The sequence below is a fragment of the Ailuropoda melanoleuca genome, chromosome 8 (assembly GCF_002007445.2).
Source record: "Ailuropoda melanoleuca isolate Jingjing chromosome 8, ASM200744v2, whole genome shotgun sequence".
Classification (NCBI taxonomy): domain Eukaryota; kingdom Metazoa; phylum Chordata; class Mammalia; order Carnivora; family Ursidae; genus Ailuropoda; species Ailuropoda melanoleuca.
In genome coordinates, this window is record NC_048225.1 from 55,851,097 (window position 1) to 55,867,569 (window position 16,473).

The window sequence follows — 16,473 nt, forward strand, 5'->3', positions numbered from 1 at the left end:
TCCTCCGATGCATGCTTATGTGCTTGCCGGCCCGTCTCCCCCTGGGCTCTGACAGTGCCTGTCTCCTCCCTTGCGTCAGCACAGGCCAGATGAATGCGTACATGCTATGGCTCCTCCTCCCAAGCCTTCATCACCTGCTTACTTCAACAGCGCAGAGCTTTTATTTGGCTTGGTCCAGACCACCAGTTACTGCACGTTGTGGCACAAGAATGGTGCTAGGACTCAACCCCGCCTCCAGACTCTCTGCTGGTGCCTTTCATTTGGAACCCACTTAAGAGTCAGCAGCCTCCCTGTTCCCCCAAACACCCTCCACCCGTTCCTCATAAGCAGATCCTGCCTTGTGGTGAATCGCTCTTGACTTTTGGTCTTGCCCTCTCTTGGCCTCCTACAGCACTTCTGGTGGGAAACACACACTCCAGGCTTTGGTTTCCTACTATCCTTAGTTACACCCCCCCCTCCAAATCATTTGCTCCCTAGAGCAGACCCAGTGTCTTCTCACCCCCACCCCTGAATCTGGCATAGGACCAAGCACATACAGTGATTTGCTAAAGTCAGTTGAGTCTCTTGTCTTCCATACTCCATGGAGCCAGGTTCAGTCTGGACAAAGGCAGATGAGGTGAGAGGGATTCTGGCTATAGAGCCATTATCAATGTGAACTTCAGTCACTAATCGCCCCTTAGCTAGCTTTGTGACCTTCAGTGAGTCATTGCATCTCACTGAGCCTGTCATCTATCTCATCCATGAAAAGAGGTTAACATAAGTTCTTAAGCTTGTGTGAAGAGTAAATGAGAGCATGTGTGTCAAGCTCTGAAGGCAGTTCCTGCTTACAGTAGGTACTCAGTAAGAGTTGGTCCTGTTTACTCCCCTTCTCTCTGTCCACCCCCACATTGTAGGGCCCTCTGTTCCCAGGACCCCAAATTTAGGAATTTAGTGATACATTTAAAGCTCTGTGTTTGTTAGTTTATCCAGCAACTAGTGAACTCCTACTATGTGCTAGGCACTGGCATAGAGAGTCAAATAGGCTCATGTGGACTTTCCTAGAAACCTAATCTAGCATTTCTAACATTCTTCCAATCTTTCCTTGGGTTCAAGATTTTCAGGTTCTAAACAGCCACCATACAGAGAAACTTGAGGATGTGATCCTTTTGTAAACTGGGAACTACCTAGATAAGCAGTCTCATTGGGCATTCAGTGCTAAACACAGGGAGATTCTAAGGACAGAAAAGAGATCTGTGGACTGGATGAGTTAAGGAAGCCTTCTCAGGAGGGAGTTCTCAAGCCAGGATTGCATGCTAGTAGGATTAGAACAGGCAAAGAATCAGGGAAAGAGCATTCTGGACCAAGGGAGTGGGAGTGTCAGGGTATTAAAGTAGGGAAGGCACATTCTTTCCTCAGAAATCTGAGAAGGTTAACAGCAGGAGTCAGACTCATTCAAGGGAAGAATGAGAGAGAGGAGAGGCCTGGGGTGGGGGGAGAGTGGCCAGAGGAGCTGAGGTGGGTACTTCATTCTCAAAGGCCTGTGACTATTTCTAGATTCACCCAGCCTCCCTGTTTGTTGACTGTCTCATTTCTTCCACTCCTACTTCCGTGATAAGCCATATGCTGAAAATATTCCTCTCTTTCTAGGCTCTTGTCGGAAGGCGCAGATGTTAATGCAAGGCACAGACTTGGCTGGACAGCACTCATGGTGGCAGCCATAAGCCGAAACGACAGGTGAGAGATATTCCACACAGGGATCCCTTAGCCTGATCCTTGCAGACCACATTCTAGAACCCTCTCCCACCCTCGCTTGTCTCCTTTCCCAGAGGCAGGGTGATGGACTGAGCTAAAGGTCAGGTCTATACCTGGTGTAATGAAAGTATAGGAGATGGGGAAAGGGAAGAGATAGCCTTGGATCCTGGCTCCATCTTTCATTTGCTTTGTGACCTTAGGCGAGTCATTTGCATTATTGAAGCCATGAAGTGTTTGCAAGCCTGTGTTAAGTGGTTGAAGGTACACATGTGAGTTCCCTTCATGTTTTTGTTATCCACCATCTGTCCATGTGGAGGCATCTAGTCACCGTCCCCCAGCGAGGGCTCCCCTGGGCTATTTCTTTGGAGATTCTGATGGAAACTAGGGAGGGGGAGTACTCCCTCCCTCCCATTGGAGGCCCTGTTCTTTTCCTGCCCACTTCCCATTTCCTCAGGGGGAAGCTATTTTGTAAAGGTTGAAACAGTCCCCTCTGTGTAGTTATCTCCAGTTCTCACAACTGCCACAGTTTGCCAAAATTCTCATTTTGCAGCTGAGAAAACTGAAGCCCAGTGAGGTAAGATGATTTGTGTGAGGTCACACAGACAGGAGTTAGAATTTGGTCTGGCTGCCTGCAAAATCTGTGTGTTACTTTACCTCACTGGTGCCTCCGTCTGCCAGATCCTGGATGCTACTTCTCCATCCCAGTCTCTAGCTGTAGTTATGCTCTAATTATACAAAAGAATTGATTAAGAGCAAAAAGAAATGCTTTCAAAGAAGGCAGACTGGGCACGTTAGTAGCAACCATGGAAATTGATAGTTTGAAGTACCAGTTTTAATTTTTCCTTCAAGCTGATCATTAAGGCTTTTGTCTGCCACTACTGGCCTCCTTTGGAAGAATCATAAATGTGGAAACTGACAAAACAGGGGTTTTTAATATAGAGGTGGCACTGCCTCAGACAGGCTGAGAGACTTAGCTGTACTTGAGATAGGACTTTCTTCTCTGTTCCTCTGTCCTGAATCTCTTCTCAACACTCCATTTCCTTATGTGCCTCTTAAGCTCCAAGCAAAAGAAAACTTGGTGTAAATGGGCTTTGCAGTTGAGAGGCCTGAAATCCAGTCCTGGTTCTGACCCTTAGTTGAATTTCAGAATTCTGTGGGCACCCTGTTTCTTCACCTGAAATCAGTTAGTTTCACAAGCATTTGGTAAATGTATACTCTGCTAATCATTGGAGAATCAAAGACCTTGGGAGCTCAAGGTCCAATGTGGAAAAGAAAGGCAGGTAGAGAGTCAGAGTCCAGTTGATGTCAGAGCCATGTGGACAGAATATTATCAAAGCAGAGGGTATGAGGGGCCTGAATCTAGCAGCAGAGTAGATTGCCGCTATATTTTTGTAAGAGTCCGGTGAGATATAGCGTATGTGCTACCTGTTAAAATGAGGAGTTGTTATTCTTTATTGCCCATATTAGCCATGTCTACACACAAACGTGTGTTTACCCCACCCACCAGTTTTCTTTCCCCTATTGCGGGTATCTCCATCCACAAGAGATAGCAAGCAGGTGGTGGAGAAAAGGGAAGAGGGTATGTGGCCCTTCTTTCTATATGTAGTATTTCCAGCATTGAGACAGACAAGGAAATAACACTATACTTAAGAGTACTGTCAAGCAGTGTGCAGATAGCTGGTAGATGTGCTTTGGGGATGCTTTTCTCTAATTCTAATGACTTGTTGCCTTAACTGATTGCCCTGTCTTTGTCCAGCGCCATTAGCAAGTCAGTGATGCTTGTTGAGCAAAGTGCAAGTGTTGGCTTGTATTTACTTGTTTTGATTCTTAGGACTAATTATGGTGTTTTAATCATCCATTTTGTGTCCTCCTCTTCCTTCCAGTGGCTAGGGACAGATTTTTATTGAAAGTAGTGTACCTTTCAGGTTAATTTATTCATATCATAATTTTTTTTTTGGCACCTACTGTTTTCCAGGCACTGTTCTTGACAGACAAAGATCCCTACCCTCATAGAGCTTATTTCTATATTAGTGGTGGTCCCTGGGTAGAGAGAGGCAGGGACAGGCAGTAAATGATAAATATGATACATAAATAAAATATATAGCATATTAGAAGGTAAGAAGTGTTATAGAAGAAGGAAAAATAGAACCTGATAAAAAGGAATGCCAGGAGTACCAGGAATGCCAGGCCTCATTGGTAAGGTGCAGGGAAGTGGTCTAAAGATGATCACGTCCATACCAGCACCGTCTGCCAATAAGTTTCTCCTTATTAGAAGCGTACTGATCCTCATTTCATCAGTCACCAAGCCCTTCCAGAGTAATATTGGCCAGGACTGAAATGCCACCATTTCATTTGGACTTGGATGAAGGGAGGATAGAGGTAGCACCCCTTGCTTCAAGGCTGAAAGCAGAGAACCTTCACCTCTGTTAGATGTTGTCAGCCCACAAGCTTAAGGGAGAGGTCCTGAGAGGATCCAGTCATTTCACCTTCAGCGGCCTTTAGTGAGTGCCTGCTTCATGCCTGTGTCCTTAGGGATATAGCACAATGATCTCTATCCTTAAGGAGACTAACATCTTGTGAATTGTTATTTATATATGTATTTTTTAACAATTTTGAATAGTAAAGACAGTACTATTTTATTTAATTTTTAATAAATACAGTACTGTAGAACAAAATTTTAAAAGTATGTATGGGAACTTAATTTATAATTTATTCTCTCCTTTTATTTCCAAAAAGGGTTTGCAGTGACTCAAATTAAAATACAAATATAAATGTACACAGGAGAATTAAACCTGGATCAGGATCAGAAATCATATTGGTAAAAGGAAAGATAATTGTATCAGGATTGAACCAGAGATTTTCTTTTCTGAAAATAGGTTTATTGTTTTTGTAAAAATAATATAGAGAAGAAAGTAGCAGTCAACTGAATTCCCTCTATCTAGAAATTGAGCAGTGTTGTGTGTGATTTCACGTAAATGGTACCACACTATACTCACTGTAAATCAGGTAATTAGTGGAATTAATTATTACTTGAGATTGAAGTTTACTGATGAGCAAGGCAAAAAAAAAAAAGGATACAGAGAGTTTGGTTCTTCAGGAAAGAACTTTGTTCTGACACCCCTTTATATTATCATTTTATGTATCCAGCAAACATTTTTTTAAAACTATACTGCATCTGGTGCTGATGTGCTAGGCTGTGAGGGGGTTCAGATAATAAGCACCACAGCCTTTGCCTTAAGAAGCTTCCTTGGACTGCTGACATCAAGGACTTGAGTAATGTGATGGCCATTGTCTTCAGTAGCCATTCTGCCAAAGATTTACCAACATTCTAAGAGGATGATCCTTTTGCCAGCCCTAGTAACAGCTTGGGTGTAGTAGTGACCTGAGGAGCAGTTGCTGGGGGCTGACCTCTTTTCCATAGTGAGGCCTCCATAAGCCTCATGCTACAGGGACTTGTTTAGCTTGCGTCTGGGTGCCTCATTCTGTGTTGCACTTTGACCCAGCCCAGCTAAAGGCTAAGCCACAGGGTCCCAGAATGATCGCTGTGACTTAGCATAGCCTTTACCAGCTCGTGCAAATATACCCAGCCTGCAGCTAAATTCAATTAGTTTTTCTTTAAGAAGGGAAAGAAATCCAATTTTACCAAACATGGACAGACGGTGGAAGGCACTTTGATGTTACAACTTCTCAGTGATGCTTTACTTAGTCACAAGTTCATAAGCAAGAAGGCTTAATTACTTGGGAAAACACAGGATTAAAACTGGACACAATGGCTGAGTATCCGCTCTTAGGCGACTTGATTCGAACCCATGTACCCAGTTCGTGTGTGGTGCAAACTTTGATGTGTGCTATGACAAGCTGAAAGTCATGACCCCCTCAGGGAAGCTCCTTCACATGGCATTTGCAGGATGTGTAGGCGGAGAGGCAGGGCCTGCCAGGCCTGTTTGCTCAACTTTGATGTCCAAGCAGCCACAGGCCCCACTGTTTGCTCTTTCACTGAAGGATGGATTGGGAGCCTCCTACCTTTCCCAGTGGACAATGGCCAGCAATGGAGTGTGACGACTGTTGACCATTCCAGGAACCTGGTGGACCAGAACAGGGCTTTTGGGAGGTGCAGAGCCTGGGGGGCCAAAAGCTATTTATAAGACAGCCATTTCTCCAGATGTAGCTTTCCTTAAAGTCTAATGTTGGTTGGGTGCTTATAGTGGAGGTGAAATAGCCTCATGAGTTTTAGCAGGTATCAACTACTGCTTGACTCTCCGTCCAGTGGCACCAGGGTATTTGTAAACTGAAGGTTTAAGACTGTCCTGTTTCCTTCATCAGTGTGTATATGCAGGGGATAGTGGGTTGGCAGAAAAAGGTATGATTTAGATCCTTATAATTTTTAATTCCTCAAAAAAGAAACTGTCAAAACACACATCTGATAAAGGAATATTATCCAGAAGATATAAAGAACTCTTACAAATCAGTGATAAAAAGACAACCCAATTTTTAAAAAATGGGCAAAAGATTTGAGCAGACATTAACGAGAGAAGAGATGGATGGCAGATAAGCACATGAAGAGATACTGAGCATTAGTCATTTAGAATGGCTAAAATTTAGAAAACCTGACAATACCAAGTGGTGACAGGGATGCAGAACAATTGCCATCGTTGCTGACAGGCATGCATTATGCTGTGGCCACTTTGGAAAACACATCAGCAGTTTCTCATAAAGGTGAAACATATATTTACCATGCAACCCAGCAATACCAGCTCCTGTACCTACTTTGTCCATGAGACGTAACAGCATACATCTTCAAAAAGACCTGTGTGCAGACATTTATAGTAGCTTTGTTCATAATCGCCAAAAACTGGAAATCACCCAAATGTCCATCAGCTGTTGAATGGACCAGTTATGGTTCATCCATACAGTGGACCACTACCCAGCAATTTAAAAAAAAAGAACTGTTCAGGGGCACCTGGGTGGCTCACTTCGCTAAGCGATTGCCTTCGGCTCAGGTCATGATCCCAGGGTGCTGGGATTGAGCTCCCCTTCAGGCCCCCTGCTCCCAGGGGAGCCTGCTTCTCCCTCTCTCTCTGCCTGATGCTCCCCCTGCTTATGCTCGCTCTGTGTCCAATAAATAAAATCTTTATTTATGTATTTATTTATTTTTTAAAGATTTTATTTATTTATATGCCAGAGAGAGAGAGAGAGGGCACAAGCAGGGGGAGCAGCAGGCAGAGGGAAAAGCAGGCTCCCTGCTGAGCAGGGATCCTGATGCAGGACTCGATCCCAGGACCCTGGGATCATGACCTGAGCTGAAGGCAGACGCTTAACTGAGTGAGCCAATAATCTTTAAAAAAAACAAAAACAAAAACCCCCAAAAACTATTCACACATGCAGAACAGGGATGAATCTTTTTTTTTTTTTTTCCAGAGAGTGCATATAGGTGACTGGGGGAGGGGAAGAGGGAGAGAGAGAATCATAAGCAGGCTCCACTCTCAGTGCAGAGCCCAGCACGGGGCTCGATCTCACAACCCTGAGATCATGACCTGAGCCGAAATCAAGAGTTGGATGCTTAACTGACTGAGCCACCTAGGTGCCCCCACAGGATCGAACCTTAAAAGCCTTATGCTAAGCTAAAGCCAGACACAAAAAACTACCTATGGTATAACTCCATTTATATGACAGCCTGCAAAAGGCAGTACTGTAGGGACAGAAATCAGGTTAGTGGCTGCTAGGATTTAGGAGCAGGAGGAAAGGGCCCAAAGAAGCTTTTGGGGTGATGGAAATATTCTAAATCTTGATTGTGGTGGTGATATACAACAAAAACTCATCAAATGGTACATCCTAAAAGGATGCATTTTGCTATGAGTAAAAGATACTTCAGTAAATGGACTTAAAAAAAACTTTTTTTTTTTTTTATTTATTTATTTGACAGAGATAGAGACAGCCAGCGAGAGGGGGAACACAAGCAGGGGGAGTGGGAGAGGAAGAAGCAGGCTCACAAGCAGAAGAGCCCGACGTGGGGCTCGATCCCACAATGCCGGGATCACGCCCTGAGCCGAAGGCAGACGCCCAACCACTGTGCCACCCAGGCGCCCCTTAAAAAAAAACTTTTAAAAAAGCCAGCATCCCTGTCTAATTTTCATTATTAATTGTAACCTGTGGCATACTAAGAATTCATGTTTGTAGTGTCAAAATGAATTCATATAGTTCATGGTCACCCGGAATGTTTAGATTTCCTATTGTTGATGGCGTTTCACATTAGAGTACTGTATACTCTAATTGTTAATAGAGAATAAAGGTTTGTGAATTCTCATGATTTGTGATGTCATGATGTATAATTACTGATGAATAATGATAAATTCACTTACAAGTGATACACAGTGAGCTTATATAAATTCACAGCATATCCTACGATTCTTAATAGTAAGGAAAAGGTGCAGGGTACAGGACTGAGAGCTTGCCTCCCATCCCACATCATCCTCAGACTCCTTGTCCCTGGACTGCCATGCAGGGAGACCACCTAAATAGTGTGGCCGTTGTGGTGCTTCAGGAACCAAAGATCCTGAAAGAGGAGGGTGGTGTGGGGAGATTCAGATTTGAGTCCACTTGGGCTTGCTGGTTGCTTTGAAAGCCCCTGCCTTAGAGAAGGTGAGACCGTGAGGCAGAGCTCCAGCAAAACTGTTTGAAATTCCCCACAAGAGTCTCCCTCCCTCCTCTGCCTTTTCTCCCGGAGTGCATTTCATCAGCATCGGAAGAACTGCTTCCCGGCACTGCCTTCCCTGCTTGGCTGGGGTCCCTGAGGAGCTGATCTAATGAGTGGCTAACACGCATTTGCCAAGGCCTTCCTGGATGTGGTACCTGGGCTTTGTTAATTTTAAAATGCCGCCATCCTTGGCTGAAGACCATTTAATTTCCTCTTATAGCAGTCGTTTATTTTTAGCATTTGCTTATTTTCCCTCCACCTTACTAAGGGGATGGGCGGGTGGGCATTAAACCCTGTCTTTAATAAACCAGCAGCCCCAACCAGATTTCTGTCCTGCAGAAGAGGCTACGCGGGCCTTTCTTTGTGGGGCTAGCAGCTGCATAGGTGTTTTTACAGTGATGCTGCTCTTGCGGCCGGACCAGGGGCAGGGTTCCTGGGAGGCTCTCCTTCTTTGCTGGCTGGCCGGAGGCAGAGCAGGTCGAGCACCTCTGCACCTGCGCTTCAATGCAGTTCCTTAGGGGGCCTGACCACATAGAGGTCTATCCTGCCTTAAAGGCCTACAGCCTCTTCCTAGGGTCCCCAGCTTGTTCTTGGCCTGACTGTTTGTTGCAGAGGGGTGCTTCCTTTGGCCCAAGGAGGCTGAGCTTTGCGCTGGCTGGTTTTCTGACTGTAGTGGTGATCATAGCTATGGTTGTGATTGGGTGCCTTCTGTGTGCCAGGCCCATGTCAGGCACTTCCTGTGTTGTCTCTAATCCTCACTACAATCCTAATAGGAAAGGATCATTATCCCTATTTTACATATAGGGAAGATGCCCATGGTTGTCTAATAAGTGAAAGAGTGAAAGAGGGAGCCAGGACTTGAAACCAGTTCTCTTTGAACCATAAATTCTCATTCTTTCCACTGGATATACTGCCTGTGGAGGGAAGGGGTGGGGAGGAAGGCCATGGGATGGACTAAGAGGTGCCAGGACCAGAGTCAAGTCAACTCAGTCAAGGTTTTTTGATGACCCACTGGTGTCAAGACATGCTGGATGATTATGAGAAGTCTAAAAACAGACCACTTTCCTTGTCTCGAAAAGCTGACAGTCAGGGGGTACCTGGCTGGCTCAGTTGGTAGAGCATATAACTCTTGATCTTGGGGTTGTAAGTTTGAGCCCCATGTTGGATATAGAGCTTACTTAGAAATAACATTTAAAAAAAAAATCTTTAAAAAAAAAAAGCTGACAGTCAGTAAAGGGATAAACAGATCCCCCCGCCTTTTTTTTTAACCTGTAGAATGAGTCAGAATGTGGTCAGTGTCCCAGAGAAGAGCACCTGGAATGCCAGGCAGAGATCATGCCGTGTAGAGGCGAGATCATGAAAGGAGGCCTTTCACATGAGGTGGGCCTTGAAAGATGGACAGGATTTTGATCGGTAGAGGTAGAGAGTAGAGGGACAGCATTTCTGGAATATCATTAGTACCAAAGGACCAGTGTGCGCATAGGTTCACAAAGGTGGTAAAGTAAGAATGTGCCAGATCCAGTTGGAGGAACTGGCAGAGTCTAGAGACCAGAGAATGTGAAGGAAAGGCCTTGTCCAACATTGGCCACAATCCTCTCACTCAGTCTGTGGTAGTCTAGTTAGTGTCTGTACATCTGCGGCTCTAGAGCCAGATTACATGGGTTCAACTCCTGTTCTTCCTCTTACCAGTTATGTACCTTGGCAGGTTCTTTCACTTATCTGTGATTGTTTCTTCAGCCATAAAATGGGGATAATAAGCAAATCTACCCCAAAAGGCTGTTTTGAGGTTTAAATACGTAAATACTGTATTGTTTGGAAGAACGTCTGCCATATAGTAAGCACTCGATAAGCGTTGGCTACTTTAGTTAGTAGCATAGTAGTAGTGGGGGTGGTGCTTAATTATTATTATTACTGCTGATGGTGGGTTACTCCAGGAGGAGGTTAGTTAACAGTCTGCAGGTAAGCCTGTCTTTGAATCTGGGGTATTACTGGTCTCTCACCAACACCTTTAGATGGCTCAGAAGCAGAAGGGCTTTGGAGATTCTTTTTCCACTCCTTTTCAGCTAAGAAGCTGGGCCTAGAACATGAGACCCCAGAGAAGGGCACTTTAATGTGGGACTGGCTTTTGTCCCAGGTGGCCACCTGCCTGATGCAGGACAGTGCCCAGTATTTCCCAGCAAGGAAGGGTGGGTGAGGGTGCTGGCCAGGTGCCCGGAATGCCAGCATCATGCCCCCAGAAAAGTGTGCCGGGCTTGATGTTTCTCCCACTGCTGCTGTGGCCGATTATGTCTGAGTAACAGTCATTTCTAATCCCATTTGGAATCGTTGCTCAAGATAATCCCGTTTCATAGTAATGATATTCCAATTCCAGCATGCACTGATTCTAGTTTGGCAGATGCATGCCTTGACCTTAGGCAACCCAAGACAGTGCTCCCTGGAAAGCAGTGCCAGCTCATTTGCCTAACGTAACAGTCTCACGGTAACCCCCCTTCTCCAACACTATATCCCGTCCTGGGGTTCTGTGTTTGGTGCTTTCATGGAGAGTATCATTTGGAATCAGGGGGACATCCAGTGCTTATCCAATTCAGCTGCTTGGGGGAGGGTGTTCCACTGCTAGGGACTGGGATATGGTTCACTCCCACACCTCTTTTTAAAGACATTAGACCCACGTTGTGCCATGAGCTGCTTGCTTGCTTATTTATTATGTATTTATTTTTATAAGAGAACAGATTTACACCTTTATTTATTTACTTTTCAGTAAGTTTAAATCCTTGAAAGATACAGCATCACATGGATTCCGTGGCCAGTGGCTTTAGCAGGAAGGTTGCTTCAGAATTTGGCAAGAACCATGCCACTGGTTCCATGAACATGAGTTACTTTTCCGTAGATTACTCTGGTTTTGTTCAGTTTGCCACCAGGAGTCACGGTGTTGTTCTTTGCTTTGTACACCTAAGCACATCTCTTACCTAAGTAGAATTCAGTTTCATCTTGAACATAAACACCTTCAGTTATAAGAAGAGCTTTGTGCTCCCTCTGGTTTCGGAGACCTCACTTATAGCCAGCAAAAATGGCCTTGGACCACAGCCTTCCAGACATATTTGTCGTTTTAGGAGTCCTGTTCCCAGCAGGCCTCCATAGGCTCCAAGATGGCAGAAAGAGATGAGTTGCTTATTTAAATAGGCCTGCAGGCTAGTGGATCAGGAGTGTACAGTAATGTAGTAGGTATGTCTGGGTTTCAGCAGGGTATTTGTGTCTCATGATACCCACATGAATAAAGTATGATGTGGAGAGTAGTTCAGTCAAATGGTGAATGACCTGTTTCATGTGTTATGTATATATGATTGGAGATTGGAGAGCAAATTCTAGTAGTGAGCCACGGGGCCCTGTCCTATTCAGTTACTACATCACTGATAACGTTGAGACCATGGATAAATGCCAACCCAGTTGGCAGATTAAATGAAGCTTAAGGAGGGAGGTAATATGTTGGGTGCAAGAATCAGGGATATTGAAAAAAGAACTCAGTGGTCTAGAACAATGGTTAAATCTGTGGTGATAAACATTAATAGGGATGAGTGTTTAAGTCTGAAATTAAAACCAAAGCCAACTGTAAAATCCAGGGTGAGGAAGACCCAACTTAGCAATAGTAGCAAATAAAGCCCAGGAGCTGACAAAAAACTCTGTGTGTGCATCAGTGTTAAGGCCCCAGAAGTGAACTGATTCAACAAACATTTACTGGTCTGTACTGGGCCTTATGTGTGAGGAGCAGATGGTCGGGCCACAGTCCCTGGGTGGGGGAACACATAATCTGATTGTGTGTGACATAGTGGTAAGGAATAAGGGCTCTGGAAGGAGACTGCTTAGGTTTGAAACCTTCTACCTCTTACTAGCTCTGTTTCCTCATCTGCAAAATGCAAATAATAATAACCCCTACCTCAGCGTAGGGTGATTGCGAAGATTAAAATGTGCGTAAAACTGTTCAGTACAATGCCTAGTGTGTAGTTAAGTACTTAGTAGGTATCTGCTGGCATTATTAATATTTTTTGGTTTTTTGTTACTATTTTCATCCAGAGTCTAGGAAGTATACCAGCCCCAGCATTCTCTTATAAATCATACTGTGGTGAAATCTCTAACAACCAGGGCTTGACCACGTTGGCCTATAGGTTCAGCAACCATGTATTCTAGAGCACAGATCGAAAGACATGGAAATACGGAATTATATTTAGAACTAAGCTAAGGGTGTGAAATCGAGATTGTCTGGGAAACCTGTGATGGGTAATCTTGGTTCCATGGCCTTCTTAATGTGCCATGTCTTCCTTGGGCCTTGCCCCAAATAATCTCACGTTGTCTGGGCCCACCATTGATTTTGACCCTTGTTCATCTGAAGGAGACTCCCTTTTAACCCAGCTAGCTACTATGACCTGCTTTACCTTACCATCTGAAAATGTCACTATCCCTGGTACATAGTACCAAGTAATTATGGGATAGTAAGACAGACTAACAGATGGATAGTTGGATGAGTGAGAACCAGTGGTTTAGGGAAATGTGTACCAGGTTTGGCCCTACACAGACCTTGATTTGAATCTTGGTTCCTATGCTTAATTAATGTGAATACTTGGGCAGCTCATGTTAACCTTGCTGAGCCTCAGTTTATTCATTTATAAAATGGGACTACTACCTCATTGCAAGTGGTTACGTGGATCTGGAATAGTGAATGTAAGGTGCTTAACACACTGTGGCTGCTATGTTGTGATTACTGATCTTTACCTTTTGAGGGAAGTAAACAAAAGATTATTATCCCCTCTTGAGAAAATTGTGGCACATTTTCTACACAGGTACTTTGCCTCCTATGAATCTTAGTTTATTTCCTAAGGAAGCTGGCTTTAAGAAGAAAACTGCTCTCCCCACCCTCTCCACTCCCAGTCCATGCCCCCATGCCACAGGACCTTTAGATTTAGCACATGCCGGTGCCTTTGGTCAGGCCACCCTGCTTTCCTGACCAGCGCATAGACCAGCCAGTAGACTGAATGAGCCACAGCTCCTTTGACTTTCCAGCAAACCTCCTGAACTGTGACCTCTTTGCTTCCTCCCTTCTTCGAGGTGTGCACTGGGTTGAGAATAGGTCAAGTCTTTGTCTTCTCCTTGGGACCCGTGACACTCATCACAGTGACCCTATGCTTTGGATGTGGGGGGTAGAGGGGAGGAGGAGTTGGAGGAGCTTCTCCTGAAGCTCACATTGTGTGGGGACGACCTGGAGCTGGGATCACTGCCCTTCTTGCTTCACCAACTCCAGCTGCTCGCCAGCCGTCTTTGACACGCGCCTGGCCCGGCATAGGCCTCTGCCCCCACCACAGGTTTCCTCGCTTTTTCCTAAACAATGTGGCCACCCCAAGCCCCTCCGGCCACTGAGAGCAGAAAGCCTTAACATCGATCGATGTAACTGTCCTCCCATGCATTGTGACACCCCGCTGTCCTGAAAGCAGGAGCTCATCAAGGTCAGTGTGAGCCAACCTTCCTACATGTGCTCCCACCTCTAATCTAATTACAACCTGATCAGCAAATTAAAATGCGCCTCATGGGGGCTGTGGCTCCAAAGGGAGTTCCGTGAGTCTCAGGAGCTGCCGCTCGGGACCACCCTCCTATTCATTTCCTCAGCTTTGTCTGACAACTGCCTGGTGGAAGGCAGGGAAGACCTGGTGCTCGGGAGAGGAAGGTGAAGGTTTTCCACAGCTAAACTGCCTGTGCTAGTTTGTACCCTCAGGTGGGAGTTGTCTGGGCAGGGCTGAAACAGTTGCATCTACCATTGTCCTCCATTTCACACCAAATAAAATAATGATTTTATTTATTCATCCTTCATTTATTCATGCACTCATTCAGAAAGCATCCACAGACAACTTTGACCCAGGTACTGGGCAAGGAGCTGGGAATGAAAGTGAAGACATGGCCCTTGCCTCACAGTCTAGCAGGAAAGGCAAATAAAAGTAAACAGGCAATCGTGGTGCAACATGATGAGGGTCACCCATGGGGGTGAGTACTGCATTCTGGGTAGACAAATAGGAAGGACATGGACCCAGGCTGGGGGTCAGAGAAGACTCAGTTGAGTTGGTGACCTTGTCCCTGAAGAGCCCTGAAGGTGATGGGCACTAACCAGTTGAATCAGCAACGGACACTCCCAGCAGATGTGGCACATTTGATGGCCTTTGGTGTACTTCAGAGAATTCATTGTTTTCGCTGGGTCCTTAATCTTTCAGTCCCCAAGATCCACTAGATCATCATAGGAATTAGCAGTTCTGCGGTTGAAAGACTTCCTGAAGGAATAAACTTTTGGAACAAATGGTTAAGTTCAGTTAATGATTAATAGAAGGGGATAGGGAATCAGCCCTTTAAAAAAATCATGTCAGTGTTGTTTCATGTATATCCAGCCTGTTGCTTCTAACTGCTATATCGTATTTCACAGTGTGTGTCTACCACATTTAACTTACTTATTCCCCAATGGTGGACACTTGATGGCCTGCAACTCCCCACTGTCACAGAATGCTGGGATGAATGTCTTCCATGTTGCCCTTTATAGATCTGTGTAAGAATTGCTCTGGGAGATATATATTCAGAAGTGCTCGGTCATAGGGTAAGGTACTTTAATTTGATGAAGTATTACAAGATCGCCTTCTAGAGTGGCTGCACCAGTCTGTCGAACGGTCCCAGAACCCCTTGTCCTCTCCAACATGTGGCATTTTTCAGCTTTCTAACTTTTGCCAATTTGTGGAATTTAAAGTGATATCTCATTGTTTTAATTTGCTTTTCTCTAATAACAGATGAGTTTGAGGATCTCTTCATATACTTAATAGTAATCTTTTTTTTTGTTTCTTCCTCTATTGGGATCTCTGATCCCGCCTTTGTTGCTAAAACCTGACCTGAGGCGTAGTGCTCCCACGGTTGGTTAGCTGCCTGGGAGTCATTATAGGGAAGTGAAGGGCAGTATAGCAGAGGAATAAAGACATGGACTTTGTAGCCAAACTGCCCTGCTTTGAATCCCACCTCAACTCCTTACAGCTGAATGATACCTTAGGCAAGTTACTTAACTCCTTAGTGCCTCAGTTTTCTTAATGCATAACCTGCCTCACTGGGTTGTTGTAAAGATTAAATGTGTTAGTATACATGAGGTGTTTAAAACAGCGTATGGCATGGGGGAAGTATACACAAATGTTAGCTCTTATTGGACTGCTGTCTTCCTCCTACTTAGTCACACTCTGTACCCTTGAGAAAACAGATATTTGTACTAGCAGGTAGTAGAAACAAGGCAGAGAATAAAATAGTTCTCAGCTTAGGATCAGAACTCACGCTCACAACCTTCACCTTCATTATTCATAAGGCCCGATCATTTTGGTGAGTCAGATCACTTGGGCGGAGATAAGAACAGAACAGATTCTGATGGGCATACGGGAAGGCAAGTACTGCTGCTAGAGCCAAGTCATTAAAAGAATTCCCCCATCCTCTTGGGCTGTACACAGCCTCTGAATCTCCAAATTAGGGAAATAGAGTCTGGAGATTAGTCTTGGAGGCTAGTAATGACATTGGTTTTCTTTCCACAGACCACCAGAGACCAAATCCTGAGCTGGCTCAGAGAATTGCTGGTATTCTCTTTGCCCCGGAAGAACCTGTGGAGTAGTCAGCATAGATCCTTTGAGTAGAAATGTTTCTTGTTGTAGGAAAACATAAGTGCGTGGAATGTAGACTTTGCCCCCCTTTACTCGAGCTGTTATGACCCTAAAGGCCTTGCTCATACACCACAGCCTGTTTAGTACCAGCTACCCAAATTTAAGGCAGTAATACTTAAACCCAAACCTACTAACAGTCAATAACCAGTTTGCCAGCATCAGAACAGAGGGGAGGCTGCAGTTGTCCTTTGATAGATCACCTCAGATAGCAGCGTCTGCTTCCCTTTGTGCCATCAGATTCTCTTTTTACTCCTGACCTTGTACTCCCCTTTTAGCCAGATAGATGGCTGGGCCAACTTACCATCTCCCCATGTAAGTCACCTTCTCCCAAATACA

General features: G+C 44.8%; 1 protein-coding gene and 1 pseudogene across 4 annotated transcripts in view; one reads left to right on the forward strand and one right to left on the reverse strand.

Annotated features, from left to right (window-relative positions):
• CLPB (caseinolytic mitochondrial matrix peptidase chaperone subunit B) overlaps positions 1–16,473 on the forward strand; it is a 141,652-nt gene that overhangs the window by 27,632 nt on the left and 97,547 nt on the right. For 2 of the 4 annotated variants that reach the window (XM_019807892.2, XM_002927141.4), the window contains exon 3: positions 1,627–1,713. The exons of the other annotated variants lie outside the window; for them this stretch is intronic. In XM_019807892.2, coding sequence (XP_019663451.1) covers positions 1,627–1,713 — 87 coding nt within the window. The remainder of the gene's footprint in view (positions 1–1,626; positions 1,714–16,473) is intronic. 4 annotated transcript variants of the gene reach the window in all.
• LOC109490880 lies at positions 11,189–11,521 on the reverse strand (annotated as a pseudogene).